The 22967-nt window shown below is 57.6% G+C and overlaps 1 protein-coding gene across 3 annotated transcripts; it reads right to left on the minus strand.

Annotated features, from left to right (window-relative positions):
* Positions 1-732: 732 nt before the first annotated feature.
* NEMP1 (nuclear envelope integral membrane protein 1) lies at positions 733-18535 on the minus strand. Of its 3 annotated transcripts, XR_006286658.1 has the most exons (10): positions 18351-18480; positions 12118-12239; positions 9474-9693; positions 8441-8513; positions 7807-7900; positions 6975-7089; positions 6133-6358; positions 5144-5317; positions 1899-4547; positions 733-1697 (listed from the first exon to the last, which is right to left on the minus strand). XR_006286658.1 is itself a non-coding variant. In XM_037883703.2 (9 exons), the coding sequence occupies exons 1-9, from the start codon at positions 18472-18474 to the stop codon at positions 4361-4363; spliced, it is 1335 nt and encodes a 444-aa protein (XP_037739631.2). In that variant the 5' UTR covers positions 18475-18535; the 3' UTR covers positions 733-4360. The 3 variants fall into 3 exon arrangements, 2 of the variants coding, with proteins under 2 accessions (XP_037739631.2, XP_043388558.1); XM_037883703.2 differs by having other exon boundaries at positions 733-4547; positions 18351-18535; XM_043532623.1 differs by having other exon boundaries at positions 733-4547; positions 6975-7084; positions 18351-18519.
* Between the last annotated feature and the right edge of the window lie 4432 nt (positions 18536-22967).

Below are 22967 nucleotides of genomic sequence, written 5' to 3' on the forward strand. Positions count from 1 at the left end.
CGCCCACGAGCAGGGTGCAGACTGGGAGCCGGGCTAGTACGAGGTACACGGCGTTACTGATCCCCCAGGAACGCCTAAGGCTGGCCACAGGCAGGCTCCCCCTAGCCCTGCAGCTGCCGGCGCTGGGGCGGCTCTTTCTTACCCCCGCTCCTTCCCCTCGCAGGGGGCCCTGAAACGTGTGTTAACCCCGTGCGCTAAACCGGGGGTCTGGATCTTGCGTGGAGCAGGGAAGGGGAGCCAGCGTCACAGCCCTGAAGAACAGCTCGGTGGGGGCTCGAAAGCTCGTCTCGCTCACACCCAGAAGTCGGTCCAATAAAAGCTTGGACCTCCCCCACCGTGTGCGAGGCCGGTAATGATTTCGTGGCAGATGGGAACAGAAGTCAGGCCAGGAGGAAAAAAAATCACTTCACTCGTGTTGAGCCGCATCTGGGATTTGTCCTTCCAGCACCTCTTAACCCATCTGGAGCCCCCCTTCTTCCAGCCCAGGCCTGCCCCCCACCCCTCCCCGCCGTGACCTACACTGGGTGCAGAACCCTAGTAGCCAGAGCATTAACCCACGGGGCCCCTAATGCTTCGGGCAGGATAGGAGAGCCAGGGGCTGTTAGGGGATGGAAGGAATCCGAAGACGAGCCTTGTTTGTGCGATAGACCGACCGACGAGGGCTTTGTCCAGCCTCTCAGCTGCTTCGAGCCGAACCGCCGCTTTCACACCCTTGTTTAACACACACATGGCTACAAAAACAAACTTTATTAAAATTCTGAACTGGCATTAACAACAGCAAGAAAACTAAACTCTGGGCTCCATGGCCGCTTGCGGCGGCTAACACTGAGAGCTGGCTTTCCGCAACAGCAGGGAGCAGGAAATAAAAGGGGCGCAGCAACAACAACAAAAAAATATTTAAAATTAAACTGGGAATTACCCAGCGTGGCCATAACCTCCAGCAGTTACACGGCTTATAGGCAGTGCCAAGCCGGATTGCATTGCACGGGCTGCTCCTGCAGACCACGCGTGCCCCCCCAGTCTGATTATTTTGCAGCGGTGCCTGGCACAATGAACGAAAGCTCGCTGCTCTGACATTACTTCATGGGGAGCGAGCAGGATCCGGGCCCTGCGGGGAGCACTTTCCCCAGAGGCGCCACTCAAGGGCAGTTATTGCTCAGATAGTTGCATAGAGATTGAGGGGCACCCTCCCCCCGCCCCCCCATTTGTGCTTAAGGGAAGGCCTGTCACCCAGGCCATGCCAGCCAGGCCCACACGCCTCCCATGACGGAGGCAGAGGCTGGGACGCAGTTTGCTCTGAGTTCAGAGCTAGAAGTGGTGGAGGGGACGGGCAATCCAGGCCAGCTGCAGCCTACCCCACCTAGGGCAGGCGAGCAGCCAGCCTTGCCCACTGACGCCAGCGCCAAAGGGTTAACTGAGCCCTGGGGCACGTTGCAGCCCTCGAGCAGGAAACGCCCGGCTCTCCTCTACGTGCCAAGTTCCACACAGGCCTGGTCCCCTTCCATTTTCACTCTGGCTCACAACCAGACACTGTGCGTAGTCACACAAGCCCCACACGGGGCCACTGTCATGAAATGAACGCACATCAGATGAGACAGGACAGTCCTGCCCGGCGGCTCTACACCTCAGCTGCTTTCTGCACTGGCTCAGTGCTAAGGCACAAGCAACCTCCAGGCTTTCGGGGTTCAGTGGGGACGCTGGGGGCCAGCTGGAGGCAACTTAAAGGGGCCTGATTTGCAAAAAGAGAGTCTGGGAGTCAGACTCCTTTGAGGGTGGCAGGTTGGACTCCCCCTGCCCATCGCTAGTGGTTTTGACCATTTAGCTCACCCCTAGTTTAGCGGATCTCTCCCCCAGCCCCAAGCGGACCCTCGAGCGCATCACTGCAAGAGACGACAGACTCGGGGGCCAGGAGCTCGTTTCGCTACATTTACCGAGAGAAGCTTCTTGGAAATAAAGAGAACTCTGCAACGGGGCGGGTTTCAAAGCAGCGATCCTGGGGAGACTTTCAGAAGCACCCAATTGACTTAGGAGCACGAGCCCTGCTGGAATCAATGGGATTTGTGCTCCTAAATCACTCTGGTAACTTCAGAATCCCACCCTTCGCCCCACAGCTCCCATTAACTACAATGCATCTGAATAGGCTACGCAGCATGGAAAGCCTCAGGCACAGCCAAGTCCCTGGCCCCCGTGGTTCAGAACTAGCTGCTCCAAAAACCCCTTTGCTCCGGCAAAGAACCTGCGGCGTGAACGAGACCATGCCAGGCCGAGGGCTCGGCTGCAGCCCCTCACCTGCCGCCACGTTCACCCCCCACAGCCGGATCTGGAGAGAGTTGTGCCAGCATCTCCCTCTGCTCCCTGCTCTTCAGGTCTGAGTTCAGGGACTTGCCCTTTCCCAGTGCAGCCAAGCCCCCGCAGGCTCCCCCCTGCACGCAGGGAACCCAGGCTAGCAGCACTAGCTCCCCAGCTCAGGGGACTGGACTCCTCCAGGGAGCAGCAAAGATGGAAGCAGGTCAGGCAGGAGCATCCCAGGATGTGCCAGGCCACCCAGCCGCTTACAGACAGGTTAGAGGCGATGTGGAGCCGAACCGGAGGCTGTGGGGGGACAGGGACACCTCACCGTGCACCGCATTAGCACGGGACTCCCTAGGCAGAGACAGCTGAAATGGTCGGGCCTAGAATAGGGGCTCAGGGAGCCCCGTGACTAATGCTGACAGGGTAGAGATGGGGGCACCCGCTCAGGCACTAAGCAGGGAAAGCGTCTCTGGCTGTGGAGTACTGTGGACGTAAGTAAATGAAACACAAACAAAGCAGGTGAGAAGGACGCATTCAGACACAAATCCTGAAGCCAGGGTTTTCCCCATGTCCACAGGGAGACGCTCAAGAGTGCTGGGCCTAAGTGGGGCCGTTAGCGGTCCCAATCCTGGGCCGCACCGACAGGGAAGCCAGCCTGGCGCTCCAGTCACTGGCTGCAGGGGCACAGCCCAGATCAAATAAAGATCTGCACCAGGAGACGGTGGGGAGGGGTTGGCAGCGCAGGCCCAGCAGCCTCGCCTGTAGCCATGCGGTCAGCCCTCGAAGCCCCCCTGGTTCCCCAAAGGGGCTGAGCAAAGGTGCTGACCACCCGGAGGCCATGGTGATCGTATGAACGGATGCCGTTCCTGCCCCCGTACCCGTTACTGGGCGGGGAGCTGGCAGCCTTTCCTCACAGGAGAACAGGAAGTCAGCTGCCCTGCACGCACCTGTCACTACAGCAAGTCTAAAGTTCTCCTCTTGTGCAAACAAAGCTGGCTCCCAGTGGGAGGAGGAAGAGATCAAGTTGCTCTCCCCACAGGCAGCCGGCCTCTTCCCACCACCCCCACGCCGGCCTGCAAACCAGCTAATGCCCCAGCCCGCTGACAGCCAGCAGTGGGCAGCAGTCCAGGAGCCGTAGCCACAGGACAGTGAGGTGGGGGCAGGGGCCAGTGGAAAGTGGGGTTATTTTTCCTGCTGGGGGCAGGACGCACAGAGAAAAGGGGCTGAGTTCTTCAGTTGGGCTCAGCTCAGCACCTGAGGCAGGGGACCCCTGCGCCCCAGGAAAGCCACCCTGCTACGGGCAGCGGGCCGAGCGCTCTTGCAGCCTGTAGGCATGCCAGCTGCTTTTCACCACCGCCCTGCCATCACCCGGGTGCTGCCCGCCTCCCGCACAGCTGAGACCCAGGGGAGCAGGAGAATGAAATTGTCTCTGTGGCAGAACAAGGCCCAGAGCGCTGCAAGCAGGAGACGTGGGGGATTCACCCCACGTTATGGGCGGTACGAGTCCCATTTGGACGCTGTGCCCTACAGACAACACAGGACTGTGCAGAACCCTCCTGCCCCACAGAGACCCTGCTCGGGTTTGGGAAGGCTGGAGGGGGGGGCTTTCCCAGTCCAACTGAAGTCAGGCTGGGGGCGACTCAGACAAGCAGCCCCTATTCCTCTCTGCCCCAGACAGGGCTGGGGGAAGCTCTGCTGGCAAGTTGCAAAGCAACGTGTGGATTCCCCAGAAGGGAAGTGCCCCCAGAACACCCCTTCTCCGCCCCTCCTTCGGTATCTTCCCCGCTGGGGAAAGCCGGGAAAAGGACAAGTGCCGTGCAGCAGGAGAGGGACCAGGTCTGGTGCCAGCCAGAGGGCAAAGTGCTGCCAGGTTAGATGGGTGGAGTTCAATCCCCTGATTGCCCATGTCACTGGCTCCAGCAGGAGGCGCTGCCAGCCTGGCTGGCTCTGGTGCACTCACACGGACAGACTGGGCTTTATACACACACGCACGCGCACTCATGGGGGCGCTCAGAGAGCGGGGATTGTATCCTGCAGCTCCACCACCAAATCCATCCGCACGGCTCCCTCACTCAGAGCCCAGGTGGTTCTGGGACACAGAGAACCCTGCATGACCCTCCCCTTCGAAGGAGTCGTCTTCGTCTTCCTCAAAGAGCTGGTCCTCCACGAACAAGCCCCCCAGCCCATACTCCTGCTCGTGCATGGAGACCTCGTTGGGGGTCAGGTGGGAGGCACCGCCCACAAAGTCGGCAAACCTGGAAGTGAACGAGGATGGGGAGCAATTAACTTCCACTGTGGGAAGACAGGATACAGGGCTAGATGGACCACTGGCCTGACCCAGTATGGCCATTATGTCCCTTAAAGGTCCTAGACACCATTAAGCCTCAAACCCACAGAAGAATTAGTAACCCCATGGGGAAACTGAGGCACAGGGGTGCGGGAGCAATTGGCCCGAGGTCACATAGAACTGGACTAGAACTGGCAAGTCCTGCCTTGCTGTCCCAGCCACCAGTCCAGCCCAGCCCACTAGGGTCGCTTAGGCATGAGGCCAGGCCAGTATGAGGAGCCAGCCACCCAGCCAATGAAAGGCTCAGCTGCTCCGGGCCCTGCTAACGCATGCCCGAACGATGCTAGCTGCTGATAGCACAGTCAGGACATAGACTGCACCTGGCACCCCTGGGAGTTTTTACAGCCCTGGCAGGTACGGAGTTTAGCTGCAGGCTGCCCTGCTGGAAGAGTACAGATTGCCCCAGTGAGAGCGCAGCCAGCCCTCGCCTGGACGTGCGCAGAGCCGCAGCCCCCTGGCAGGGGGCACCGTAAGGGGGTTGCCGGCACCCCCAGGGCATTTTACCTCTTCGGAGACTGGATGCGGGAAACCACAGTCCAGGCGGAGAACTCTGGGCTGCTGCAGTATCCGCGCAGCTCCTCCAGGGCCCTGCGCGTCTCCAGCTCCCCCTGGAGCCGGTACTCCTCCTCGGTCAGCAGGCGAGTGGGGCTCGGCTTCGCTGTGGCTTTCTGCACCTTCCTGCCAGCAGAGCGGTGGCGTTAGCAGCAGTTCCCTGCCTCCAGGCTGCGCTCAGTCCCTACGGAGAGCTGCTGGAGCCTCTACCGGGTCAGCGCTCAGGGCTGGGGGTGCACCTGAGGAGCTAGGAGCCTGAAGCAGAAGTTACCGGCTGGAATCTGCTGGCCTGGGCTAGAGGCTCTGAATGGATCTATGAAGCTTTCTGCCCACCTGTTTAACTCTGCCGAGCCCTGCTTGGAAGCCGGCTTCCCCACCAGCACCAGAGGCGGAGAGCTGGTCACCGCTCCCCTAAGAGGGGTGACCCCATCATGCCCCAGAATACAGAGACACCCCCAGACAGCAGCAAGGACACAGGAGAAAATTCAGTTCTTAAAGACCAGCATCCACCACCAAGCAGGGGTTGGCGCCACACAGTGGCCAGGTTGGGTTGGACAGTTTAGTCGAGCCATAAAGTCTAACCGGGCTCCTGACCCTTGGCCAGAGACCCCTCTGGTAAACGATGAACGTCCAAGCATGAGCAACTGGCTCCCGGGCTCAGGTTTCATGCAGCCGATCCCTCCCTCCCCATCCTGTGTCGGCCAAAACCAGGCCACGTCTCTGGCTTGGGAACTCCCTTTTTAGCCCAATGCACCCAGGGCCCCGCATCCCCTACTCTCATTCAGCCACACTACGGCGCAGCCGTCCTGTTAACAGAGCCAGTCGGCTCCTCAGCCTGGACCAGACGACTCCTGCTTGGCCGTTCGCTGCCTCCCCGCCAGCAGTGGCTGGCCTAGACCCCGTGGCTGGAGCAGCTGGCGCGCCCGGAGCTGTGGAATCACCTGTAGGTGGCGTAGAGCCACTGGACGGGGTACTCCAGGTTCTTGGTGCAGACGGCAATGGCGATCAGCGCCAGGGCAATGGGCCGGATTTGGATGCCCGAGTACATGAGCAGCAGGCCCAGGAGCTGCAAGCTCCAGGTCAGCAGGTTGATGTTGCGCTCGTTCTCCAGCGGGCCATACCGGTAGCAGACGGCGAAGCTGGCAAAGCCCACCAGCAGCACGTAGCCTGGGCGAGGGAAGTCAACGGAGGCCGCTATGAACAGGACGGACACCCAGCACCTCCGCCTCCTTTCGGGCCCAGGGTCCCTCACAGACTCATCAGCAAGTTCACGGCCAGACCCCCTGTGAAATCAGCCAGGAATTCCACGCCTGCCCCACAGAACGAGGACTGCACGGAGCAGCCAGGGCAGGAAGCATCCTGACCGTTGGTGCAGCCCGCTCCGGGAAGCGCCGAGCACAGCCACGCTGGCTGTGCTCAGTGCAGCAGGCACCACATAACCGCTCCTTCCCCGTCCCCGTCCCCCTGGCGTCACTGCTCCTACAGTCCCGGGTCCCTTCCTGGTCAAATGACTCTAAATCCTATTTGGACAGGGGCTGCTGAGCTCGGCTCAGGTGGCTAAGCTGGGCAGACCTGCAGCAGTAAAATCCAAGGTGCTGCTCAGACAGGCCGCCTCCCCCTCCTCCCACCACGCTTTCCTGGAAGTGGCTGCCGGCAGCTGACCAACAGCCTCGTTTGTAGCTGCGTAGAAGGCAGATGGGCGTGGAAGTCCCAGCATCTCCCATGTCACCGTCATACAAACAGCCTTTGCGTAAGGCAGCGGTAGGCGCCGAGACGCACTCACCCAGGAGATATTGCCAGTAGGACTTGCAGATCTCTCGTAAGTTTCTGAAGACCAGCTGGATGAGGTAGAGGGAGAAGGACCAACCTCCCACTAGGATGAAGTAGATGGGACTTTTCTAGGGCAGATGGAAAGACGTGAGAACAAGACAGGTGCTTCCACGTGCCTACCAGAGCCAAACTGCCGCTGTTTGATGTTCACCCCAGGGAAAGACTGTTTGCTAGACAGGCCCTATGTCAAAGGGCAGTGTAGCCTAGCAGGCCAAGTACCAAACCTGGGTTCTGTTCCCAGGTCTGTGGGGCTCTGGTCCTTGGCTGCTTTCCCCTCCCACCCCTTGCCTCCTTCGACTGCAGACTCTGCCCATCATTCACTGTGCAGCCTCAAGTGGGCCCTGAACTCAGCAGTGTGCTACCGTACACGAGCCAGACCGGGTGGGTGTCCTTCCCTCCTCTCTCCTGACACCCAGAGCACCTCCACACTGGGGCGGCGGGTTTTTAGCACTAGCGCGTGCCGCTGCATAGCTGCTACCACCTGTGTGAGCTACAGCCGAGTGTGATGGTTTAACCACCGACTACCTTGCTCAGAGCAGGTGTTAGACACCGGAACCACCATACCCCAGCATTCCTGCCTCTGGGGCCTGGGCCCTGAAAGGCTCTTTCGAGTTTTCCCCCAGCACAGACCGGACCCGAGAGCCTCAGAGGGCGGGAGTTTGTAACCAGATTCCCAAGTTACAGCAGTTTGGCGCGGTCCTTGAACCAGCCAGTCGCCGAGTGGTCAGTTCCAGCTCCATCGCACTCAGCAGCACCCGATTCCCAGACCTGGACCGCAGCCTCACCTTGGGCATCACCTTGGCCATCACGTAGATGAGGATCAGCAGCGAGGCCAGCATGCCGATGCTTATCCCAGCTGAGTAGTGGAAGAGCTGACTCCTGCGGAGATCACGCACAGCGGGTGAGTTTGAGAGATGTCCACCCGCACACAAACACGCCGAACAGAGCTTCAAGCAGACACACCCAGGAGAGCAGGAAGCCAACGCGCCTTCCGCCTCGGGATCATTAAAAGGGAGCTAGGGTGGCGTTCGCTGTGTCTTGGTAAGAGCGGCCTGCATAAAGCCAAGCTCCATGGAGCTACAGGCCTGAGCCAAGGGGATTTGCAGTGTTGGGAGATGATCCCCCTGATTTAACTGCCGGGACACCAGGCCACAGCCTGAGAGCTGGTAGGCGGCCTCCCAGCTGTGGATGTTAGCAGCCCTTGGTTTACATAGCTATTGAGGGACAGAGGCTAGGCTGGGGCAGGCACTGCTCCGAGGTGCCCCGCTGCACCTGGCCGCAGCGGCATCCCTGAGGTCACGTTTCCTCCGTGTGGCCCTGACCATTAACACAGAGATTGGGGGGGGGGGGGGGTTGAGCACACAGGACAGCAGGTATGGTACACGCAGTGGTCTGGTCTTCCAGCAAGGGGCGACCCACCTGCTCAGCAAATCCCCGCAGAAAAACAGGACCAGGCCCAGGAAGGAAACCAGGCAGAGCTTGGTGTCAAACCCTAAAAGAGACAAGACAGCATCAGAGAAGCCCCCAGCCTGGTTACTTTGTGCTGGAGCCCACGTGACAACATGACACGGTCCCAGTAGTCCAAGGGGAGCAGCTGGGACATACCCAGCACAACATACAGAGGCAGACCCCTGAACTGGATATGCCTGGATAGCTCAGTGGTTTAAGCATTGGCCTGCTAAACCCAGGGTTGTGAGTTCAATCCCTGAAGGGACCATTTAGGGATCTGGGGCAAAAATTGGGGATTGGTCTTGCTTTGAGCAGGGGGTTGGACGAGATGACCTCCTGAGGTCCCTTCCAGCCCTGATATTCTATGATCCCGTCTCAGTATAAACGGCCCCAAGGCCCAGACTCTGGATAAACCTGGTGAATCTCAGACCAAGGATTCAAACACGGCTTTGCTGTGGGTGGCACCAAACTGACCTGGGGCTGGAGGAAACGGATGGATGCATCCTGCTTCTCTTCCAGAGGCGTACACAGCCCATGTTGGGTGAGTGCTTCTCTCCCACCCACAGCCCTCACCCACACCCCTCCCAAGCAAAGAAGGAAATGATTCAGTCATTAGACCTAGGGCTAACACGTGCTATAACGCCCTATAACAGATACCTGGTACCGCCAGGAGCCCGTTCTAGGCCCAAAGCAGCTGGACCAAGCTCCCTGCAGAGTTGGGTGCCACCACCTGCCTGTTTTTAACCTTCTCCTCAGATCTCCTCCATTTCCCCCATCAGCCCAAAGGGCAGTTTCAGGGTGCTCACCCTGACACCCCCGTGTAAGACTAGCTGGGTTCTTCCAAACAACGTGGCATCCAGCAGTAGCCAGGTAACCCTAACTCTGGCCTGCTGGATGGAGCAGGTGGAGCACATCCTCAGCGAAGTGGCAGGAATTGCACCGCCTTCCCCGAGCAGGCCTACAAAGCCCCGAGAGGGGCAGCCCGACCCCCAGCATGGCTTACACCGGAAGAGGACGACGCTGTAGTTGGTGTTTGCCTCTAGTAACTCCACTTTCAGGCAGGTTTTCTCGCTGTAGAGATCCACAGGGATGTAGGTGTCGTTCAGCTTCTCTTTCAAGAAGGAGAAGAAGAAGTTCCACATGTTGAACTCCTCCAGCTCTTTCAGCTTCTCCTCATTTTCCACCTGGGTGACACGGATCATCTTGTTGCTGACAACTCGGATCTGCAGACGGGAGAGGAGAGGTACTCGCACACCCACGCTGCACTGCAGGGGTGGACATAACGGGGTCTTCGACGAAGCCAGCGCGCGAGGGAGACAAAGCTAGATGGGGATCGGAGCTGTGCAGCTAACGGCTAAATATTGCTTAGCACTTTGTGAGGGGCTTCCCATATGTCAGCTCGCGGTACATGGGGCAGGTTTGTTCTCTTCCCTGATCAGTGGTCTCAGGACAACGAAATCACTGCTAATCTGGTGAGACTGCCAGAAGAGGCGGCCTTGGAAACGCTATTAGAGATACAGGGTAACATTTCCAAACTCACCAAAGTGACAGTCAAAAGTTCACTTTGGTGAGTTTGGAAATGTACCTATAGCTAGTTTACCAAAGCAGTTAGACCAGTGGCTCTCAACCTTTCCAGACTACCGTATCCCTTTCAGGAGTGGGATTTGTCTTGTGTACCCCCCAAGTTTCACCTCACTTAAAAACTACTTTGCTTACAAAATCAGTCATAAAAAACAAAAGTATCACAGCCACACTGTTACTGAAAAACTGCTTCCTTTCTCATTTTCACCATAATTACAAAATAAACCAATTGGAATATAAATATTGCACTAACATTTCAGTGTACAGTGTACAGAGCAGTATAATGAAGTCATTGCCTGGATGAAATTTTAGTTTGTACTGACTTTGCTTGTGCTTTTTAGGAGCCTGTTGTAAAGACAGGCAAATCTCTAGACCAGGTGCCATACCCTTTGGAAGAGGTCTGCGAACCCCCAGTTGCCAATAACTGACTTCTCAGGAAGTGTATCCACATCCTGCACCTGCATGCCTACAGTCGCCTTCACGTCTCAGCTGCAGACTCTCTCAATGCCTCCTTTTCTCATCAGCAAGAACCCTGGCCATGAGCATCTAAAAATGTGAGTTGCAAGAAGACCTGGTCTCAGACATTTTCAGGGGACCAGTTGAAGGATGAGGGAGGATTTCAAGGCACAGGACCAGCAGCGAGAAAGTCTAGAGTGTTCCTACCTTTGCCGCTTGCTTCCTGCATGCACTTGCAAGTCACTTCCCCTCCCATTGCCTCAGTTTCCCCATCTGTAACTGGGGGATAATGCTCCCATCCGGGGTCTGAATTGAAGCATCCTTGTTAAAATTGCTGAGTCTCTCAGACGGAAGGAGCTTAAGCGCTGATTGTACAAACTTCTCTCAATGGGCTTGTTTTAGTCATTCCCTCACATGCTCATCAGGCAGTTTCGCCTTTGATAGCTTTATGGAATAAGTTACAAAACCCATGGTTCTCTGGTGCGATTCCTTCCCCCCACCTCCGGCCAGAAGAGGCGGATGTGAAGAACAGGGCCGCAGATCTCGACAGACCGAGAAACCGTGACACGAAGCGTCCTGACAGACACTTGCCACTTCTGCCAACATTAGATGCAGCCTCAGGGCAGCCGCCATGAGAAACAAGGACAGCGTCTGCCCGCTGTGGCGGGGGAGATCAGGGTGACAAGAGGCGTCAGGGGGAGGAACAGCCCTGCACTGATGTCTGACGAAGCCTCGAGTATCACTATGAACACTGGCCCTTTGATAGCCCCCGCATGCCAGCTGCCAAACAGCAGTTCCTCTCGTTTTTCCTACTCTGAGTAGCCCCCGGGGCTCCTTTGCCTGACGAGCAGCAGGGCGACACTACTTTGAGCCTACGTCTGACACTGCTGGAAACAGGAGCCTTACGGCTGACAACAGTGTCTCCTTCAGCCAGCGACATGGAGGGCTTCCCCACCAGAAAACGCTCATCTGCAGCAGGCCTTATCCCCGGTTTCCAGCTGACACCCAGAGAGCTTAAGTGACTTGCTCAAGGCCACAAGAGTGAGTGGCAGGGTGCGGGGGGAAGAGAACTCTGAACTCCCGACGCTCAGTCCATTGTTCTAACCACACCATGACACTTTTGCCCAACACTGGGAATAGAACCCAGGAGTCCTGAAACCAAGCCTGCTCGTTCTAACCACTACAATGCGTTCCTAGGACACCTGTGGTTGTCTTTTGGCCTTATTGTGCTCTCTCCTGCCTGTACAGCCCCTAGCACATTCTGGCTGCTAACCTCATATAAACCACAGGACGAGAAGGGCAAGGAACAAAGGCTGGGAACACATCTGGGACTGGCCAGCAGCAGGAGCACTCAGACACAGGTAGGGGTCCAAGCAAGAAGTTTCTCTCCAGGGACCAGCCCTTACCTTGTTGCTACCGCCCCCGCCCCAAGGAGAGGAGATAAAGAGATAAGGGGGTTTGGTCTGAGAGGTTCTTTCGCTGGTTCACACAAACCCGACAAAGCCTCTTTCATTCAGACTCTTGGCTTGAATGCAAATAATGGGGGTGGGGCAGCAGAGAGACGCAGACCTGGTTTTGCAGCAGCAGGCAAAGCGGGCGCTGGTTCCTACCTGCATCCGGGTCCAGATGTCGTGCCATTTTGGGGTCACCGCGTTGGTGTAGCAGAACTGCTGCGGGAACGTCTGATGGCTCACATGCCATTCTTCAAGTTGGATCACCGACTTCTCAGCACCTTCATTAGACAGGGGAGAGGGATAAGAAAGATTTAGTAACAAACTAGACCTGATGCAGCTATTCCCATCCGTGTCTGGGAGCGAGCCTGTCCTGTGTCCGGCACAAGACACGGGGGGGGGGGGAAGTTCTCCTTAATTTCATTTAAAAGAACTGTGTTTGTTTTGATATCAATTCAATTGATTTCACAGGGCCCCTTCCCCAACTTTCGGCGCACCCTGACGAGGGGAAGCTGGAAGTTTTGGCATTTATAACAGGTGGCCCCTGGGGAAAGGGTCCGAGATCAGGAGATGGGCACTTGAACTGGGTGTTTGGGCTCAAAGGTCCTGAGCTACAGTTTCAGGCTTTCTGCAGACTCAGGAAGGCATCCCAACAGCACTTCACCCTCGGCTCGTGTTGCTACAGGTTTTCTTCACACTCACCAGGGACAGAAACAATCGTGGGTGGCTTGTTTTTAAGGGAAAGGAGTACTTGTGGCACCTTAGAGACTAACCAATTTATTTGAGCATAAGCTTTCGTGAGCTACAGCTCACTTCATCGGATGCATACTGTGGAAAGCGTAGAAGATCTTTTATACACACAAAGCATGAAAAAATACCTCCCCCTACCCCACTCTCCTGCTGGTAATAGCTTATCTTAGATAAGCTATTACCAGCAGGAGAGTGGGGTGGGGGGGGAGGTATTTTTTCATGCTTTGTGTGTATAAAAGATCTTCTACGCTTTCCACAGTATGCATCCGATGAAGTGAGCTGTAGCTCACGAAAGCTTATGCTCAAATAAATTGGTTAGTCTCTAAGGTGCCACAAGTACTCCTTTTCTTTTTGCGAATACAGACTAACACGGCTGTTACTCTGAAACTTGTTTTCAAGGGGAGACTTAGAACCTAGAGAACATTCCTGCAAGCAACAGGTGGATTTCATGGCTAGTTCCACAGCCCCAGGACTCATGGGACTCTGGCAGTGAGTTCTCTGGGAGCGATTCTGTTTAAAGCAAGAGCAAACACTTCCCCCGAAACTAGGGATCGGGCACTCGGTGATAGCACCAGCACCAAACAAGCTGTCCTGGGAAGGCCGAGGTCAAGGGAAACACCAGCCAGAGACTAATTGCATGGAGCCTTCCTAAAACATGAATTTGATTCTAAGCTCACTTGTGCAGTTCCACTGACTTCTGTGCAATTTCTCCTGATTTACACCAACAGGACAGGAGGATCAGGGCCCAATGTGCATCCCACATAGACCTCATTAGAGTTTACATAAGAACGGCCATACTGGGCGAGATCAGTGGTCCACTTAGCCCAGTATCCTGCCTGACAGTGGCCATCTGAACAGGGTTGGGATTTGGGAGTCACCCGACATTTTTCCCCAGTGATCTCCTCCCCAAGAAGCTCTGAGCCTGACGTTCTTTGGCCCTCCACGTGTGTTGCAAGCACACCCACTCTGCGAGAGACAGCCCTGGGGGAATTTATTCAGCAACCACATCGGTGAGAGAAATTCACCGAGTTTAAGGCCAGAAGGGACCAATGTGGCATCTCCTGAATAACACAGGTCCTAACCTCCCTGTATTAGTTCCTGCTTCAGGTCCAATGTCTGTGACTGAAGGAGAATGGGGGGGGGGGAGGAAATCCCCCATTTCTGCCAGTACGGAGTCCTATAACTTGTGAGGTTAACTAAGGACCATTTTCACTCAGCAGGGAGAAGGAAACACTCATCAACTTCAGCTTCACTCCTGGAACAAGGCCAGATGTAGCTTTACAGTCAACTACAGCCTTAGACCATGCCTCAGTTTACCTTCTCTGTCATAATACAGCACCGCTGTAGGTAGAGGATGGCAGTAGAAAGGGGAAGCATACTGGAGTTCTGATCAGCTAGGAGGGTGGCCATTATTTTTGGTCACTATAAGTAACTTTGTTCATTTAAAAGATATTCCATTGAACTCCTCCTGTTTTATAACCGGCTTGGCATCTGTAAGTGCCTTTGCAAGGAGTTAGTCCTCTTCTCTAGCCTCCTTTGGAAAAAGCCAAACCCCAGGCTTTCATCGATGCATGCGTGTGTTGTGAAGAGGCTCCCGAGAGTCTTTTCTCAACAGGCGCACATATCTCCCACGGAGATGGCTCAGGCGTATAGATTCGCTGCAGAGAGTGGGTGTTTGAGTAATGCTGTGTGACTTTAAACTATTTACCAACGTGCTCAAGTTCATAGAAAAGTGTTATTCCCCAAGAGGGGAGACATTAGATAGCTTAATGTTGTTTTTTTTTTTTTTACTCTACCTACATCTTTAGTAGGGAAAGAACGTGACTTACATTAAAAATCGCCATGCTACAGTCACTACGTTGTGTGCCCAGACAGCATGTGCTGCTCACACGGATTAATGGATGTTTGTTAATCCTTTGTGCTAGGCACAGCTCTGTTCACACCGAACAAGGCACCTTTTACACATAGCCCAATTTTTAGCAGAGGACCAGTACGTGCCTAGATGGAGGGCAGTCATGATAATACATGATTTAGTTGGGGATTGGTCCTGCTTTGAGCAGGGGGTTGGACTAGATGACGCCCTGAGTCCCTTCCAAGCCTGATATTCTACGATTCTATGATCCTTAGTGGTTAATAATAATACCACGCTCGCCTATAACACTTTTCATCCATAGATCTCAAAGCACTTTACTTTTATAGATGGGGAAAATGAGGCACAGAGCAGCGACGTGACTTGCCTGAGGTCACCCAGCAGGCCAGTGGCAGAAACAGGTTTCCAAGGCCCAGTCAGTGCCCTACCCACTAGGCCACACTGCCTCCCGAGCGACATTTTTGGGGTTTCCAATCAGATACCCTACTCCCTTCTCCACCAAAGCAAACAGACTGGCAAGCCTGCTAACCCCATGACAGAGGTCATTGCCATTCAATCCATTCTCTGCTCCCCAGAGAAACTAACAGTCACACAAATAGAGAAACACACTCTCACAGAAGCTAACAGCACCTTCGGGGCATCCTCAGGCACTTAGAGAGGCACAAACATAGCCACGAAGTGAGATTATCACAAGAAGGAATTGGCACTTTGTTTATAACTCACAGTTCAAAGAGTGTGGCTCAGAAGCAGAGATTTCAATGCACAAATTAACATGCTTTTGGGCACACCACCATCCCCACACACACCCACCACCCCAAACTTCTCAGTTAACACAACACAATAGATTTAACTTTTCCTTTTCTCTAGCTTTGAAGTGGGAATTTTCTGGAGTCTTCTAAACAGATCAAAAGCCTTGGCTTGTTTTCCTCTAGCTTCGGCATGTGTAGGAAGCGCACACAGAAAGGCATCCTCCTCCCAACCAATGAAAGTAGTTTTGCCCCTCTGACACTTCCATGAGGCGAGGGCCTAGAGGTCGTAACTAAGACTGAGGTCCCATTGTGCTGGGCACTGCACAAGCAGCGTCTGGCCCAAAGAGTTCACGGTCTCAACTAGAGAAGGAGTGGGAGACAAAGAATCATCATTTTACCGCTGCAGAACTGGGGCGTAGAAAGATCAAGTGACTTAAAAGGAAATCTGGGGCAGAGCCAGGAGCTGCACCCAAGTGCCAGTTCAGTGCCTCCCCCACCAGCCCACGCTTCCTCCGATCTCTGCCCACCCTGCGCAAAGACGAATCAATCAGTTTGTATGGAGAGGGAACAGAGCCAACTAGAAAGGATTATCGGATACTTGCATTATGGTGGCACCTCAAGGGGACCTGGTCGGGATTATGGTTTGATAGCACAAGGTGCCCCCTGTCTCCCCACCAGTGCCAACATGTCCCCCATCCTCTGCCAACATCCTCTTTTATCCTGCATCATTCCCATCCCTCGAGGCCCTCTACTGAGGGGCTCACAAGATTGACTTGGAATGGAGGCATTTAAAACGGTGCATCATAAGGCACTTCAGGTGATTCCCCAGACTGTGCGGTGATCCTGCCCCACCCAGCCCCATGCCGCCTGCCAGCACCCTCCTGCCCTGTCTCAACCCCCACCCTACACCGCCTGCCAGTGCCCGCCTGTCCCACCAATCTCCCGCCCCAACTCCCCAGGGGTTCACAGTCTCACTGATTTGGGTCCACTGCCCATAAGTCTCTCCCCACCCACAAGTCACTGCACGTGAGCCCCAAAGAACAGCCTGGATCTGCTGGCAAGGTGGGGTGGGGCGGGGCGGGGCAGCGAGTGCTAGGATTTTGGGCGGGGGGGGGGGGGGAGGTGGCAATTTAACAGAGCAGCAGGCAGCGCTGATGAGATTACAAGGAGCTCCCATGGATGGGGTGACAGAAGGGGACAGAGCAGGGTGATGGGGATTTAGCTGCTGCCTCCCTGCACAGGGGCAGCCAGTGGAGTCAGGGCAGGGGGAGGAGAGAGAGAGATTCGGAAAAAATCACCGTTCCCCATGGGCCTATAGTCAGCATCCCCCCGGCTCACCAACACCCCATGCCGGGTGCCATCAGGAAAGGGCCCCCCCACCTGCCCCACTCCCAGCTCCCCAATATGTGCCACTCCCACACCCAGACTCTGGGCCTCCCTGGGTTCCCATCCATCCCCCCCCCCCGTACCTGCCTCCCCTCTCTTCCTCGCGCCCCAAGTCCCAGCCCCACAGTGCCTGCACCAACACCCCAGGTCCCCCAGCCTGTCTCCCCCAGCCCCCCCCCAATTCCCCCACTCCCCATCTCTGTCCTACCCCAGTCCCTGCCCCCTCCCGGGTCCCAGTGCCCCACACCCCAGGTCCCCCAGCCTGTCTCCCCCAGCCCCCGCCCAATTCCCCCACTCCCCATCTCTGTCCCACCCCAGTCCCTGCCCCCTCCCGGGTCCCAGCCCCCCAGTGCCTGCGCCCCACACCCCAGGTCCCTCAGCCTGTTTCCCCCGGCCCCCAGTCCCTGCCCCCGCAATTCCCCATCCCTGTCCCACCCCAGTCCCTGCCCCCCCAGTGCCTGCGCCCCACACCCCAGATCCCTGCCCCCATCTCTACCCCAGTCCCTGCCCCACCCGGGTCCCTGCCCCCCAGTGCCTGCGCCCCACACCCCAGGTCCCCCAGCCTGTCTCCCCCGGCCCCCAGTCCCAGCTCCCCCAATTCCCCCACTCCCCATCTCTGTCCCACCCCAGTCCCTGCCCCCACCCGTTCCCAGCCCTCCAGTGCCTGCGCCCCACACCCCAGGTCCCTGCCCCCATCTCTACCCCAGTCCCTGCCCCCTCCCGGGTCCCAGCCCCCCAGTGCCTGCGCCCCACACCCCAGGTCCCTCAGCCTGTCTCCCTCGGCCCCCAGTCCCTGCCCCCGCAATTCCCCATCCCTGTCCCACCCCAGTCCCTGCCCCCAGTGCCTGCGCCCCACACCCCAGGTCCCTGCCCCCATCTCTACCCCAGTCCCTGCCCCCTCCCGGGTCCCAGCCCCCCAGTGCCTGCGCCCCACACCCCAGGTCCCTCAGCCTGTCTCCCCCGGCCCCCAGTCCAATTCCCCATCCCTGTCCCACCCCAGTCCCTGCCCCCCCAGTGCCTGCGCCCCACACCCCAGATCCCTGCCCCCATCTCTACCCCAGTCCCTGCCCCCTCCCGGGTCCCAGCCCCCCAGTGCCTGCGCCCCACACCCCAGGTCCCTCAGCCTGTCTCCCTCGGCCCCAGTCCCTGCCCCCGCAATTCCCCATCCCTGTCCCACCCCAGTCCCTGCCCCCAGTGCCTGCGCCCCACACCCCAGGTCCCTGCCCCCATCTTTACCCCAGTCCCTGCCCCCTCCCGGGTCCCAGCCCCCCAGTGCCTGCGCCCCACACCCCAGGTCCCTCAGCCTGTCTCCCTCGGCCCCCAGTCCCTGCCCCCACAATTCCCCATCCCTGTCCCACCCCAGTCCCTGCCCCCACCCGGGTCCCTGCCCCCCAGTGCCTGCGCCCCACACCCCAGGTCCCTGCCCCCATCTCTACCCCAGTCCCTGCCCCACCCGGGTCCCTGCCCCCCAGTGCCTGCGCCCCACACCCCAGGTCCCTGCCCCCATCTCTACCCCAGTCCCTGCCCCACCCGGGTCCCTGCCCCCAGTGCCTGCGCCCCATACCCCAGGTCCCTGCCCAGTCCCAGCCCCCAGTGCCTGCGCCCCCCGCCCCGGTCCCTTGGGGCCCCCCCGGTACCTGCTGCGCCTGCGCCCCCCGCCAGCGCCAGCAGCACCAGGGTCCCCAGGAGCCGCCGCCGCCCCGGGGCTGGTTTCATCCCTCCCGCCATGGCCGCGCCACGCACTTCCGCCCGCACCGTCATCAGCCCGCCCTAGCAACCAGGAGGACGGGCGGGCCGCGGGCCTATGGGCACCCAAGTCTGGAGTGACGTAAATTCCCACCTCCTACCAACCGCGCTGGCCGACAGCCCCCCTCAGCCTATCAGAGAGCCGTTCAGGTCACGGCCACGCCCAGCTTCCGCCTACCGCTTGTCACGCTGACTGACACGTTAGACAACCTATCACAGGACAGCTCAGCCCCATAGTAACCCTTAGACCGGCCCTCAGTAACCAATCAGTCCCATCGTAACTCTTGCACCCTCCCCCTAGCAACTACGGTGACTGACAGCTTCCCCAGTCTATCAGAACCCAATACAGCCCGAACACTAACAACCAGGCTGATTGACAGGCCTCTCCACCTATCACGAGACGACTTTCCCCCTTGGCAACGTTTGACTCATGGCTGTACCAACCGATTGTAGGGTCCCTGGTGCGGGGAGGGGCTGGGTTGTTATTGTAGGGTCCCTCGTGTGGGGGCTGGATTGTTATTGTAGGGTCCTTCGTGGGGGGAGGGGCTGGGTTGTTATTGTAGGGTCCTTCGTGGGGGGGCTGGATTGTTATTGTAGGGTCCCTCGTGGGGGGAGGGGCTGGGTTGTTATTGTGGGGTCCCTCGTGTGGGGGCTGGGTTGTTATTGTGGGGTCCCTCGTGCAGGGAGGGGCTGGGTTGTTATTGTAGGGGTCCCTTGTGCAGGGAGGGGCTGGGTTGTTATTGTGGGGTCCCTCGTGGAGGGGCTGGGTTGTTATTGTGGGGTCCCTCGTGGGGGGGCTGGGTAGTTATTGTAGGGTCCCTCGTGCAGGGAGGGGCTGGGTTGTTATTGTAGGGTCCCTCGTGGAGGGGCTGGGTTGTTATTGTAGGGTCCCTCGTGGAGGGAGGGGCTCGGTTGTTATTGTGGGGTCCCTCGTGGAGGGAGGGGCTGGGTTGTTATTGTAGGGTCCCTCGTGGAGGGGCTGGATTGTTATTGTAGGGTCCCTCGTGGAGGGAGGGGCTGGGTTGTTATTGCAGGGTCCCTCGTGTGGGGGCTGGATTGTTATTGCAGGGTCCCTCGTGCAGGGAGGGGCTGGGTTGTTATTGCAGGGTCCCTCGTGTGGGGGCTGGATTGTTATTGCAGGGTCCCTCGTGCAGGGAGGGGCTGGGTTGTTATTGTAGGGTCCCTCGTGGGGGGGGGCTGGATTGTTATTGCAGGGTCCCTCGTGCAGGGAGGGGCTGGGTTGTTATTGCAGGGTCCCTCGTGGGGGGGCTGGATTGTTTTTGCAGGGTCCCTCGTGCAGGGAGGTTGCTGGGTTGTTATTGTACGGTCCCTCGTGAGGGGACTGGGTTGTTATTGTAGGGTCCCTCGTGCAGGGAGGAGCTGGATTGTTATTGCAGGGTCCCTCGTGCAGGGAGGGGCTGGGTTGTTATTGTAGGGTCCCTCGTGGGGGGAGGGGCTGGGTTGTTATTGTAGGGTCCCTCATGCAGGGAGGGGCTGGGTTGTTTTTGTAGGGGCTCTTGCATCAGCCATCTGACCACAACGCCCCCTATTCCAAGTCCTTCCACCTCCTGCCTGTGCTTCACTGCACTGGGGGCAAGCGACTCCCCCCCCCACCCCGGCCCTCTCCTCAGAGCCCTGCCCCTCCCTGTCCACCCTGCTCTGCCGGCGGGCCCAGCCTTGTCCCCCTGCCCGCTGCTCACACAACCCTCCCCATGCCATCTCCCACGCTGCCCCCCAGGCATGGAGCGCCCGCCTTGAAACCGTCCCCCTGCACCGCTGTGAGGGTCCCTCCCCCCCCCGCACGGGCTGTGACGCCTGCAAGAAATCAGCCAGCCAGTGCTGGCGCAAGTGGGTTCTTCCTCCATCTCTTTGTGAGTCGATATATATAGCGTGACAATTGTAGCTATTAATACAGCCATCGCATCCGATTGAATGCCCCCCTTCCTCCCATGTGCCCGGCACAGCCCACTTACTCCTGCAGCCCCCGGCCCGGCAAGCTCACGCGTGCCTAGCTCCCTGCACGGGAGTAGTCACGTGTCTGTAGGATCAGGGCCTAAGCTAATCAGCGCAGGCACCTTGGATAGGACACTTGAGTTCTATGCCTGTGACCTTGGGCAGGTCCTTTCCCCCCTCTGTGCCTCAGTTTCCCCTTTTTTCTGGTCTCTTAAAGTGTGTCTTCCTCCGTGCTCAGACAGTGCCTAACCTACTAGGGCTCTGTCCCTGACGGAGGCCTCTGGACACTGCAGACCGCTGCCAAATAATAAAGAGATCACCCCAGTAGATCAAAGCGGGGGCCAACGTGTCCCCAGTCCCTCTCCCTTTTGCTCTGGCTCATGGGTCTCTCCCAGCCTTGAATGGAGTCCCAGAGGCCAGGAGCTTCTCTGACCACCTCCCCAGCTCACAATGCTGCGTGTGGGTGGGCGGATGTGACGCTGAACAGAGAGCCTCGGGCTGCATTCGCTCCCAGCCGCAAACGCCACTGAGGTCATTGGACTTAGACCGAGGGGGTGGGGTGGTCTTAGGCCCCTTCAGTGCAGCAAAGGTGGCCCCTGAAAAGCGGCGAGGAAGCCAGCGTCTCTATACCCCCAAAGTGGAGCAGCCGGCTATATTTCCGGCATGACCTGTGACGTCCCCTGCATTCAGGAGGCTCCTGCTTTCTGCAAAAGGGGCTTTAAAAAAAGAAAGTTAATCTGGGTTCAGAAGGATCATTTCTAGCATGGCAGTGACTCAATTACTCGCTTTAAAGGGGGAAATACAGATGGTTTGGGCTAAAATGTAGAACCCGAGCCGCTGGATTTTGTGGGAGTGTGTGCGCAATGCTCTTCCTGTGACTTTTCCAGTTTTCTGGCTCTGGGAGCTTTTATTCTGCACTGTATCTCAAGCTAGGCTCTGATTAGACATAGCTGCTGGGTAGAACAAGGTGCAACAGTGTGCCACAAACTACAATAAGGTGGAGCAATGGAACCCGGGGCTACAGGATGGCAACTAATGCAGGCAGGGGCTCAGGTGGAGAAATGCACCAGTGTTCAGGTGTGGGGGTGGGGGAGGATTTTAGTCTGGGGGGCTATCATGCCTAGTGGTTAGATGGCGACAGGCAGGCTGCTGGGATGGACCGATGATTTGACAAATCCTGAATTTGCCCCATCCCTGCCTTCCCCACAAATCTCATCCCAATTGTAGTGAATGAATTAAAGTCCCAACTGGTTTCACAGGCCCCTGTTCTGGTCATAATGGGGTGACCCCGCATCACCCACCGGAGGTGACAGAGTCAAACCGACCGGCTGACGCGCTGGGGTTCGGGTCAGCCCGTGCCAGGGGCTGTGCCCTCCTGCTGTGCCCTCCTCCCTGCCCATTGGACTCGTGATGCGCCAGGGCTTGGAAAAACACAGGGCACGCCAGCAAACAGCAGCCGGTGCGGCCATGAATCATACTCTCCCCGCAGCCTCCCCCAGCCCATGATGCTGCAGGCAACGTCAATCCGGGGCTGCAGTCCTGCCGCCTGGCGCAGGGCCCTGGGGTTTGTGACCCGCCGTAATAAGGGCCGGGCAGTGCTTAATTTTTGCCAGGCCTGAGCCCCGGCACCTCTAGGCTTGGCTGTTCAGAGCCCCAGCACCTCTGCTCGAAGCCGCTTGCTGCATCAGTTACGGATGTAAAAAATGGCTTGAGCCCCAGCACCTCTTTCAATGCAAACTGAGCACAAGGCGCAATTCACAAACCTTTTCCCTGCCTGCAATTTAAACCCAGGGGCTTTTCGCGGAGGGTAATTCCCCTAGGTAAAGGTGGGTGGTGAGGATTGCACATCTTTCTCTCCCTCCCACTCTCTGCTCCGTTTGTCGCTACACTTTGGGCTCCCTGCTCTGTTACTCAGCGTCCCCTGCCAGGGGAGGAGGGCTGAGCGGGTGCCAAACGCACACAGGCCTTTGCCGTGGGGGTTTGAAATTAGCGAGAGGGGCCCCCGCCAAGCCCTCGCAGGGGCATCCCCAGGAGAACGACGTTGCTGAGCGTGAGGCAGATTGGTGTTATCTCTGGCCACACCCATTCAAGATCAGGGAGAGAGAGTCGCTGCCCCAAAGCGCTTACCACTGAGAAAGGATTGGAGGGGAAACTGAGTCACAGTGGTGCGGGGAAGGTCACCCAGCAGGTCTGTGGCGGAGCAAGGAACAGAAGCCAGGTCTTAGGAGTCTGAGGCCAGCAGCCTTTCCGTTAGACCGTGCGGCCTGTCCCTTAGATCAGACATATGTTTATTGGCCTTTATTTTATTCTGAACCAGGGTGAAATTATTAATACAGTCATTAAATTCTCCTAGTTCATCCCCCCCAATGCCCACACAGCCCTCCAAGTAAACTCCCACCTTTTGTCCCAGAATCGCTGTCTCTGCCGGTGCAATGCGCCGCCTCTGGAAAGTGGGACAGCAGCAGTGGGCCCAGGGATCGCTCCCCCGGCACTGAGATGCAGCCACTTCTGGAGTGTGGCATGGTACCTACTTACACGGGGATCCCTCCCCCAGC

Source organism: Chelonia mydas, chromosome 20, assembly GCF_015237465.2.
Source record: "Chelonia mydas isolate rCheMyd1 chromosome 20, rCheMyd1.pri.v2, whole genome shotgun sequence".
Lineage (NCBI taxonomy): Eukaryota > Metazoa > Chordata > Testudines > Cheloniidae > Chelonia > Chelonia mydas.